This window comes from Crassostrea angulata, chromosome 3, assembly GCF_025612915.1.
Source record: "Crassostrea angulata isolate pt1a10 chromosome 3, ASM2561291v2, whole genome shotgun sequence".
Classification (NCBI taxonomy): domain Eukaryota; kingdom Metazoa; phylum Mollusca; class Bivalvia; order Ostreida; family Ostreidae; genus Magallana; species Magallana angulata.
In genome coordinates this window covers 55397958-55410060 of record NC_069113.1, presented here as the reverse complement: position 1 = coordinate 55410060, position 12103 = coordinate 55397958, and the positions used below count along the sequence as shown (strand labels likewise).

The 12103-nt window shown below is 39.0% G+C and overlaps 1 protein-coding gene across 1 annotated transcript; it reads right to left on the bottom strand.

Moving 5' to 3' along the window:
* On the bottom strand, positions 1-11721 carry LOC128176645 (kinesin-like protein KIF24). The gene is made up of 11 exons (XM_052843112.1): positions 11408-11721; positions 10291-11068; positions 9733-9830; positions 9384-9599; positions 8635-8722; positions 8191-8312; positions 7667-7772; positions 7294-7475; positions 4230-6710; positions 3795-3894; positions 1-1596 (listed from the first exon to the last, which is right to left on the bottom strand). The coding sequence occupies exons 2-11, from the start codon at positions 11038-11040 to the stop codon at positions 1483-1485; spliced, it is 4257 nt and encodes a 1418-aa protein (XP_052699072.1). The 5' UTR covers positions 11041-11068; positions 11408-11721; the 3' UTR covers positions 1-1482.
* Between the last annotated feature and the right edge of the window lie 382 nt (positions 11722-12103).

Below are 12103 nucleotides of genomic sequence, written 5' to 3'. Positions count from 1 at the left end.
CAAAATTGTCATTATTTAATTTCTTCTCATGAAATACTGAGATATTGACAAATGTAAATAAATAAAGTTATATATTATAAATAAATTTCATTAACACAAAACTAAACAATGTAATTAACGTAACAAGGAACACTGTATGAAACGGAGACCATCCAAACGCGATTATATCACGTGACCAGATACAAAAGAAAATAAACCCTTTCTCCAAAATATTGGTCTACACACTTAAAAAGCTTTACTAAGTGCTAGAACCATTTTAACAAGACCTTGGACTTTCGGATGGATGTAACTATCTTTTTCTTGCATAAAAAAAGTCAAGAATGACGCTGGTTTCACATGAAATATACACAAATTGCGTAGATCTAGATCAAAAGCCAGACAAATCTTGTTGATTTGAAAGAGCCATGACTGAGTGGCCTACAATGAAATAGACAAGCTTACGTCACATTGCTGTTTGACACAACTACCCAAAGCCCAAGCTCGTGTTAAAATGGTTCTAATATATGATTATGTGGCTCACCATATATTTTAATATATATATTTTTATGAACGAAGTCAGGTGACTGGAGCAAGTCCACTTGTATACATTTGACCTTATCATATCTAGCTCAGTACAGTGTGACAACCCCCCCCCCCCCCCCCCCATTACCACCATATAGTGAACTAGTATAATAAGGCTTCTCGTAAGAAGAAACATTTCCAGAACGCGACATTCAGTCCAGTAGGGGCGTTCCCGGTATGTTTTACAGGAAGCAGTATGGACACTAATGAAGTTCACTTCCCGTCTGGTACATGTAAAGACCGATGAGTGAGCTTTCAAAAGTTAAGCAACTGAAAAACATCCGAAAATGGTCTGACCAAATGACCATCTTTAGGTAAAAAAAAAATACAAATATTCCCTTTTTCCATCCTCGTTAATACATTGTCATGTAAATGATAGGGCGGGTTTCATCTACTAGACTAGCTACTGTGACTGTGATCAAATGTCAGCATGTAGCAGTTGACGAGCCGTAAATATTGATTACAATTTCACTGCATTATTTTCAATATCAAAACACATTTCCGTGTGGCTCATCATTTGTTTCAGAAAAAAAGAGGAAGTTGGTTGGCTGCCTGTGGAGAGTGTACAGCTGTGAGTTTAGACCTCTTCTTGACTTCTCCCAATTTATTTGTAGGAGCTTGCAGATTTATGACGGAAGAAAACGTCAATTCCTCAGATGCTCATTACAAAAATTAAAAAAAACTTCTCCCATTAGAAATACTATGTTTTATGAAATTGTTGGACGGAATTACGATAATATTACAATCACAATGGATATATTTCTTCTGCAAATACGCTCATGAAACATTTCAGAAATTTAATAAATGTTCTACGGCACTGCAGTAAAGTACACGTCACTGTCCCGTGTTTTAAACAATCACAGACGAGCCTATAGACGAGCTGTAAGTGGGTGATCCTGGACCAGTCCTGGAGCCTCGTTCTCAGTAAGAGACGGTCGATGACTGGTAGTGTTCTATCTTGTCTTGTAGGATCTGAATGGCCTTGAGTTTCTGAGTCAAAATGTGGCTGATTTTTCTAATGTACTCGCTGTCATTCTACAAAAAATATGTTCACTGCAAAGTTAAAGATACCACACATTGTCAAAAAATGAGTAAATCTTTAAAAATATCACAATATTAAAAGATCTGTCAAATATTAATTTCTAAAGTCAAAATTATTAAAACAATGACCATCCCCTATATTTGGTGAAAAAAAAAAAACCATACAAGAGTTCCTCTTTCAAAAAACTATATAGTACATGCGTGGATCCAGGAATTTTTTTCTGGGGGGTGGGGGGGGGGGTGGGGTTGTTTTCCGGGCCGGGGGGGGGGGGGGGGGGGGGAGGGTGCGAGGGCTATGTTCAGGAATTTTGTTAAATCAATTTTTTAGAAGAAAAGAAAACTGAGAAAAGTTTTTATGACCATTAGGTAATCATAGTTAAGACACTCCACACGCTAATGAAATCGTTTTGGGAAAATTTGCAAAAGTGAGGCAAAAAGGCATATACATGTATGCACACTAAAATTTTTTAGTTCATTCTCATCAAGGAACATGAACAAGATAGGTTTACAATTAACGAATGATGAGTAGAAATGACCATTGCCTAGCTCTTAAGATGAGACTTACATGAATACTGAATTGTACTTATAAAATCTGGCAAAATCTTAGTCTAAAACAATGTTTTGATTTGGTTATACATTCCATTGTCTGAAGATAACAGTAAATTCTATTTACATAAAAATGGTGGATTAGTCTATCACAAAAGTGTCAGATCCTTGAACACAATTTGAGGTAAAACCAGTATGCATGTCAAGAGGTCAGCCAGACTGTCTGATTTGGACGCGACATTCAGTATTTAAACCAAAGAATCTAAAATAGAGTAGACAAAAGATGTAAGAAATGAGAAAAGATACACCAGGCCTCATAGATAGTTTTGAATTCTTTGACTTTAATGTAACAGCATGACCGATGGTGTACTAGCCTACCAGACACTGAAGCTGTAGCCTTGATTCCACAAGGCAAACTTGAATTCCTGTACCCACATAAGTGATAAAAATGCCTTTTTTATGTGAAATCTCTCATAACTATCACTATAAACATGTCCACTGTGTGATTATGATTATGAAATTAATGGATTGAGAGAAATGGACAATATGTCTAATCCCACGATAATTGCGGCTTTCCTCTGTGCATGACATGAGAGATCTCGTCCAATATCCACTCGATAGTAAGTAAAAGGAAGTGGGGATAGACAGATCATTAAAATGTCAAGCTTTCAGAAGTCAATAGAAAAATCAAACTCCGATCACAGAGAGCCGTATCATTTCTCGGTCAAATACAGTTCCCTTCACCCTGATCTCGTTCACTGGAAGTTGTCAACGTACAATTTATGGTCAATATCCCTGATAAATCAACAACTTCCTCATTACTTGCATGCAGTAAAACTCTTTTAGTACGAAAATGTAGTGAATTCACAAATATATTAAATTTTTTATGTGGTTCCTATCAAAATTCTTAAAAATTACCATTTCAAATATCATTTTATAACTAACTAGGATATAAAATATCTATGGATCAAAAAATTGAATTTTTTGGTGCTGAAGAATAATAAATTTATTTCTAATAACAGATTTTTTTAAAAAGTTTAACAATATTTAATTCACTTTCATTCTTTTAATCTACACAAATCTTTCAATTTACAATCTGACAATTCCAAGTAGGTATTTCATATCATTCTAATACGTCCATGAGCAATGTGAAGAAAATATTCTTACTACTGCAAAATCCCTATAATAACGAATTCATTATATGGATTTGACAAATTAGGATAAAGCAAGGTAAATTCTGATGTGTCTAGGACTTTGCTATAATTTAAGTCTTTAATCAAGCTTTACTGTACATGTGTTCTTTTCTTTTGCTCTTAACACAATCTCCAATCATTTATTTACAAGCGTTTAATAACTAAAATGTTTTATCATCATTTGTATTCCAAATACTGTAGATTCCTTATTTTACGCGAGTACTTAATTCTGCAATTCAATGGTTTTCCATCAAATCGCCAGAACATAAAATCGCGAATGCCAAAATTTTATCATAGTTTCATGTAGTTTACATATGTTTGAAAATTAAAAGTGAGATTTTAAAATTCGTGTGATGGGCTTCTCGCGATTTTACGCGGATATTAATTCCACGCGTTTAATTAGGAATTTACAGTATGTCAGTTTGCTCCAGAATTATCTGCCCTTGTACTCACTCTTTGCCCTGCCTTGGCCCCAAGCAACAGCTTCATTTCCTGTTTACAAAGGGAGGTAATTGTTGCTAACTGTTCCTCATGGGCAGAAATAATCATCTGCCTGAAATGATAAACGAAAAATGAGATGACAAGAATTAGTTGTTGATGATCCCCTTCCCCTTGAATTTGTCCAATTTAAATGCCTTAAATGTCACTATATAAGCTTTGCTGCAAAACAATGTTAATGCTGTCACCCCCTTTTTTTTTTTATAAATGAAATCTATCCTTGACCCAAACTAAAACATCTCAACATACTTTCACAGTGACTTTTCTATAGGCTAAGATGTAACACGAGTAGAGCACCTTCGCTGAAGGTGACTTTTCTATTACAGATATTCTACAGTGCCTGTATGTATAGGTTCATAATCAGTTCTTTGTGTGAGGACCATTTATTACCTGTTGTCTGTCTGGGGACTATCTTCCTCTGCCTGCCCGGGCTCCTGGTCCGAGTCCTGGGGGACAGGCTTACCCTTGGTCCCTGGGTCAACCAGGTGTTTGGTGACTGGGGTGCTGGTCACTGGCTGGGGGTGAATGGGGAGAAAGGCTGAGCCTGTCCTACCCCCTCCCTCCAGCTTCTCTGTTTTGATAGCAGAGCTATTGAATCTGTTGGAGGAACTCTGACTGCTTCCCGAGGTGTCGGCTCCACTCCTGTCGTCCGTCCCCCTGTGTTTGGTCTGTGTGTTGTCTTGCCTGGCCGTGGTGTGTGTAGATGTTGCTTCTCTGTAGTCACTCGATGAGGACACGTTAGATTTATAAACAGGACTAGGGACGGTAGTTGATGGCTGCTGTGGTCTATCTGAGGCATCTTTAAAAAATACAGACCGCAATCTGGAGGCCACATCTTTCCTTGATGTAGCAGGTTTATCATCATAGTAACCAGATCTTTTCTGAATGGGTAGAAACTCACTGAGACCTGTATCAAACTTGTCATTTATGTCCTTGTCAGCCTCCAAAGGTTTCTCTGGCATCTCGTGGTCCGGTTTAGTCTGCACCGTGGCGGGGTGAAGGTGATAGTCTAGGTTGGAGGTCGACTTTTGGACTGAGGAGTAGATGTGTACTGCGAGGTTAGCAGGGGTGCTGTACCAGTCATTGGTGGAGAGGGGGTCCACCTCAACCAATGAGGGCTTCTCTTGTCCGTTGTAAAAATCTACAAACTGTCCATCTCTTTTCTCACTGTCCATCTGTCCTGAATTCCTCCTGTCTACATTATGTCCATCATCCACATCATGTTCAATATTAGATCCAGTATACTGACCGTTTTGAGTGAACTCGACCTCGTTGTTGCCCGAATTGTCATATGACTGGTACCCATCTTCAGACCCAGGCGTACCTCTGCCATCTAGCTTCCTCCTTTCCTGGGGAGGAGTTTCCTTTGGGGTTGGAACTCTTCGTTCATCGTACCTCTGATACGGGCTTGAGTTCCGATTCTGCTGAGTGGGAGGGGTATCCCTGTCCCTATACTGGCGGGGAGGAGTGTAGTACTCTACCCCATCCTGAACCTCAGGTTGACAGGGGGGCGGAGTACGTAGTATTCGGGGTTGAGATTCTGTTGGGTTTACCAGGGCCAGGGAAAATGGAGGGGGAGGGGGATTCGGGTTATATCTTCCAAATCTGCCAGGAGACCTTTGTGAAAATGTTGTCAAGTCACTACTCTTTGCTGTCATGACAGCAGGCAGAACGGGGTCCACAGAGGGGTCCTGTGGGGTCTTCAGTTGAACGCTGTTCCCCCTACTGAGGCCCAACACCAAGGAGTTCATATCCCCAGTGCCGGGGGTTCTAGGTGTTCTCTGTGACGGAGAGGAGGGACCAGGACCCCCATCAAACAACAGATCATCAGCAAAACTTTCCAGCGATACAGGGGAATGTCTTAGCACAGGTTTCCCAGAATTCTCAGTCCTTCCTGAGTTATTCTGAGACACCTCAGACACCCTAGGGACGTTATTGTTGGTGTTTGTCATAAAGTTATTGTTCAAGGGTAAGTTCCTGACTGGATTTCTTTGACTTGCCTCTGTAGCCATGTTGGATGAGGACTGAGTAGAAGGATCTGTGTAAATCTTCTTTCTGAGGACGGGAGGACTAGGGCGTGATGGACCTTGGGGAGAGTTTCCCCTCTGAGGTGAGGTCCCCCTTTGTGGTGAGGTCCCCCTCTGAGGTGAGGCCCCCCTGTGTTTGGACGAACGACCAGCGCTAGGATTTGAATATTCTTGGTTCTCAATGACAGGTAAAGGGTGACCGGAGGAAGACAAATGAACTCTAGCATTTTTCACCGAGGGCACACTCTGTAGAACATCACCAACAGGAGGACCATTTTGTCCTCCTGTTCTGTTTAAGTCATTCAGTTCCACCTCATTATTGAAATCAGTCGTAGGGAAATCATTTTCTGTGTCTGTAGATTTTATCACATGAATGTCTTTGGTTGGTTTCACATTTCGTTTCTCGCTGACATTACAGGAGTCTGAGTCAGTGTGATTGGAGTCACTGTCCTCAAGAGGGCGCTGTTGCTGGGGGTTGACCCTCATTGTCTCCTGGGGTGGGGGTGTGTGCCTGACCACTGACAGGCGACTAGCCACAGTAGCACTAGGCTTTCGGATCTGAGGTTTGGTGACAGAGGAGGTTGAGGAGGAGGCAGACGCAGGCTTGGTCTTCCTCTTGACCCCGTGACCCTTGATTGGGGTTTCATTGGGATCCAGATGGAGATCCTGCATGGATGCCCGGGCCACGGAGTGTCTGGTTGCTTTGGGTTTGATAGGGGTGGAGGAACACAGGATGTTTCCAGGCTGGAACACAGATGGCGCTGTCAGTGGGATGTTCATTAGGATGTTACTGGCTGTGCTGGCTCTCATCCCTGAGGAGGATTCACGTCGTAGTTCCTTCACCCTGGAGACAACAGACACATAGCAGTCAATGAATGGGAAAATAGTATACAGTATTACACTTATTCTTTAGTTACATGTAAAGAACAGAGAATAGCAAACATACATGTATAGAAAATCATACCTCACATAAAATTCACAAGAGAGCACTGGCATTTTAACATGACAAAATGTATCACATGAGAAAATAAAATGTGAATTTCATGAAAAGTAAATTTCAACTTAAGTGCATGTGACATATTTTGTGGGAAAAATTCTTGTGAAAAATCATGTGAAGTGAATTTCATGTGAAATTTCCAGTGAAATTGGAATGAATGCTCTTTTCAAATGAAATGAAATTCATGTGCGGATAGTTGGTTGCATTATATATTCATCAGTTTATGAACAAAGAGGTGGTTAGAATAATTCTGTTTTCATACAAGACACTGCTCAATGTAACTCTTCCATCCAATTCATGCAAGACATTCATGATTTTACTTTGAACTCTGTAGAATTTACAATATATCACTTTCAATAGAGCATTCAGAAGTTACCTCCTTTAGTTATGTATATCACTAATATTGATTGATTGAACACGCAGGCTTTACCTGTCAGCGTATCTGAGAGTGTTGAGTGTGTGTTCACATGAGGACTGGATGGGGGAGATATTAGCGATCATACAGGTACGGGAATTCCCCACAAAGGAATCCTTCAGGATGTGGGTTAGCTTGCTCTGGCGGAACGGCTTGTGTTTACTCTCCTGGTCAATGGAGCGAATACACTCCTTCAGCTGAATGTGTAAATATAGGATGTTTTAGATTTCCTGTTAATTTTCTCACAAGTACATGTTAACAGAGGAAAATGGATGAACAATTTAGAAAAAAAATCAAAATAAAGACTTTGAAATTCTTATCAATATGAATATACCAGTAACAGTTTTCTGATATGTGACTTGGATTTAGGAATTTACTATGGACCTACCGCCAGGAGGCTTTGGTTAATTTCGGCTCCCTCCATGCGAGTTTGTTTGTCTGTGTCAGTCACATCAGAAGCTCGTTCACTACCCGCCAGGTCAATGAAAGACATTCTATCAAAACAAAACACAGGAACAGGAATCAGTTTCTGCCATGATGATCGAGTTCTGGAGAACCACTGAATGTTCTCCGTCTGAAATCACCACGCACAAAAATCAACCAAATATCAACACAACTTTGATTTATTTAAAATAAACAGTTTCAATCCTTTAATCACAAGTTCTGTGACAAGACAATTCCTAAGGCTTTTGTGTTGGACAGTACAAGAGTGATAACTCCAGTAAAGATCTGAGCCACACAATGGCTGGTGCAGCATCTTGATCACTCAAGATGCTTGTTTGTACATGTCTCAAACAGATAAAATTCATAATATGAATTGTATAATGCTTTTATGTACAGTATTTTTGCTGCATTATTCTATCTGATCCATAAACAAACCATTTTAAAAGACAATTTAAGAGGGCTTATTACCGTCCAAGTTTTTTGTCATTTGTGTTTCTGACTTCCAGCTGGAGAATGGCGTGGGAGCGAGATGAGTCCGGATTTACTCCAGTTGCTCCTTTACTCCGAACAGAATTACCATATTCCAAAATCTACAGGAAAAGGAGCAATTCATTTACACATTATATGCAGGATTTTGTCAATATATTCCCTATGAACATAGAGAATTGTAAGTTCTGTTGGTAATTTTTTGTAACTGAGAAAAACAGGAATCAATGAAGATAAACCTGATCAGCATCCTAAAGTAAAATATATCTGCATCTTAGTTCTATTACAAAAGTAAATATTTTAGGTTTTCTGTTAGAAAATAAGTGATTCAGCGTGGGGAGCACACAGCTTTGTGTAGCATGCTGATAAGGTCCTAAACATCTATCAGATGGTCATCACTAAACCCTTCATGGTCTCCGGTCTTACCTGCAGTAGAGACTGGACGTCCGTGGCCTCGGTTTCTGTCAGACCGGCAATGCACACTTTGTGGGAACCATCCTCACGAGCATGGAGTCTGTTTTATAGAAAACTCACAATAATAAATACTGAGAAGTTGTCGCCCCTCTTTTATGTACTGGTAGTTCCAATTCTTCATTCATATCAGGCGGCACATGTAAAACAAAGCTAATTAAAAACAGCAAGCTACTTAACCATCAAACAATTGTGGTATGCCAAATTTAAGAAAGGGGTAATATATTTTACATACATTAGGGGTGAAAATGTCATTTGATTTGCTGCTTCTAGGGTTAGATTGAGGAGATACTTTTTAAAAACTTAACACAAGCACATCCCAGTGTGTTAGGAAATTCTGAAGGTTTAAGTCTGAGCTCAGTTGTACTATCGCTGATTTTTCTACACTTGCAGTTTCCATCCATCTTGAATTCCCCAAGACACAGTTGTGTTTAAAGAAACTTTTAAGATAATTTGAGATTTTGGAATTTGCCCAGTCTTAAAATGCCTGCTGACAAAAAGGATGAAAGGGGGAAAAATAAATGGGGGCGATTATTTCCCTGTATACAGTATTGAAAGGAAACTAATATACAACATCTCAATGTTAAAAGTCAGTTAAAAAAACAAGGAGAATAAAATATCAAAACAAAAAATGTCTTTTTTATGCAGTTTTCCTGAGAAAATTTAAAAAACATACATTTTACTAAATAAATTCTTATATTTACCTATTTCTTTTGTTCAGGAGGTCATACAGGTTTCCACAGTAAATTTCAAAATAGCTGACCCAGACACGAATACCCTGCCCATATCTCCCGGACTCTATGATGGAGAAGATGTCATGTGATGCCAGCAGGTACAGGCCCGGCACCTCCCGTGAGCCAATCATAGTATGCGTCTTACCCGCTCCCGTCTGTCCATACGCAAAACAGGTCGCACTTCCTCTACAGGAAATATACAAGGGTTACTAGTTCATCACTACCACCACTGATGATGTTTAAGAAAATGTTAATTCAATTCACAACAATATGTATATATATATATATATATATATGTATAACTTTTCCCTTTGCTTACCCTTCAAATATACAGTTGATAAGAGGCCTGGCCGCACGAATGTACACATCTTCATTGCTGCAGGCTTCATCAAACACTTCATCAAAAATGAATTCATGCTAAAACAAAAATGAACAAAATTTGATTTTCAGGATGAAAAAAAAGGTTTCTGTACAAGCAGAAAATGAGTTTGAATAAAAAAAAAGTTATAATATTGTCAGAATATATATATTACAGCTTTTCATTGCTTAATGATTTTCAAGCAAAAATGGCTAGGGTTATGGTGTGTTCTAAAACATATGGTTTCAATTGAAATATTGTTATTTTTGAAAAAGTTAAAATTCTTTTCAAGCTGTAGTTGGATATACGTAATGAAAAAATTAATAAACAGCCATAGACTTTGAGTGAAAATGAAGTTTTGTTCAACATATAGTTACCACACCATTTAAATACATATATAAATACGAATAGTTAATTAGTTAATCTTGAACCACCTATTATATAAACATTTGATGAGAATGAACTTTTGTCAGTAGTTAGTTACATGCAACAGCTCTTGGGTCGGATTTAATAACTGACCTGTAGTGTGTGTGGGGTCAGATCCACTGCCACTTTCGGTTCATTGACCACTAGCGTGGTGGTGCTGACTGCTGCCACAATGTCCGACTCACCACACTTTATCTCCTTTTTATTCAAAGGTCTTTTACGAACACAAACTTTTATTTTTTCATCCCCACCCCCATGTTTAGCTGAAGATGATCTTGAACTTCTGACAGAGGAGCTAACATTTGTTGGCACTCCATAGTTATAACCAGTCTGTTTCACACGCCGGTTTTTGGCTCTCTTTCTAACGACAGGAGAGGCAGGATTTAGATGTTTGGAGGCTGGTTCATAATCGGATTGATCGGATGAATCTGCCTCAGATTCTTCGTCACTGCTAGAGAACCCCAGTGCCTGTGCCTGGGAGGGTGAAGAGCGAGACCTCTCCACCACCCGTACATTGTTTGTTGGGGTCAATCTCTGACCGGTGTAATCCCCACCCCCACTCCCTGGGGCACGGTTCCGTTTTAGCGGTGTTTTCTTGTTTGTCACAGGACTCTGTCGTGGTGCTGATGAAATATACAGTGGGTCTGCGTCATTCACAGATTTGATGATTTCTATAAGGTCGATCAGCCGTCTACGATCTTGGGGAGAAGTGACCCCGATAGCATCGCAATCTGCTGGGTCAAGTCTTGCCAAAGCTTCTGAGCGAGTTATTCCATTGATTCGAAATATTTCATAATATTTTTCTAGCCTTGCTTCTTTCAGACATTCATACAATGTCCCCATTGCTTTAACTTTGAATGCAACAATGAATCTGAAATATATAAAATTAATCCATACAAAATAAATGTAGCCTAAAGACAATAAATATATTTTTGCCAAATCATTTTTATACTATACTATACACAGTAGAATGAACAAAATACTGAAAATAGTCAGCCTAGTTGTAAAGTTTCGTCTTTGCTCTGAAACTATTATGATTTTGTTCAATGACATCTAATCTATTCTAAATTCAGTAAGCCAAACACATTTGTCATTGTGCAAGCATACCTCGGTTATAAACTTTCAAAACACGATCATGTGATAATCGCCCTAATAAACTTTTTGGTGTAATTGAACAAAAGAATATACGACAGTTTTAATGGCTACTTACTCAGGAATCCATCGTCGTGCCTAAAATTAAATTCTGACTTCAGGCATTACGTCAGGTACCCTTGGCAAGCAGCCGAGATCGGGAGAAGACGGTAAGACGGACGCACTGGACATGTTATGACTTGTCGTACAACAAATCGGAAGTCGGCGATCCGCTTGGACATCTACATATTTTCTTATGTAAAAATGTTGACTAAAATGTAGGGTTTAAATGCATTGATAGAAAAATAACCGGACAGATGGGGGCATCAATTTTTAATGATGCCATGTAGCCACAGGAAACGATTTTTTCGCCATTTTAAAAGACGCGCTTTAGCGTGTCATGGAAACAAACTGAAATCCCTTTTACGGATAGTTACGGAATCTTATTTTGTTTAGAAGAAGACAAAGACGAATAAGAACGTTTCTTTACAATAAATCCGTCATTTATCGCACCAGACTATATCAAAATGTCTTAAAGCGCTCAAATATGAAATAGGCAAACCAATTAAACATGTCAGAACTTACAGTAGTTGGCCATAAGTATGTTCCCAAAATGGCCGCCGTAACATTTTTTTTTCTGTAAGGTACATTTTAAAAGGAAATAAAGCATTTTTTTTTGATGGCCAGATTTAAAAAATGTGCCCTTTGATTCTCCGACTTTTTTTCTTCTTTTGCCGAGTTTAATTTTGGAGTTATTCCCCTTTGGTAAACATTT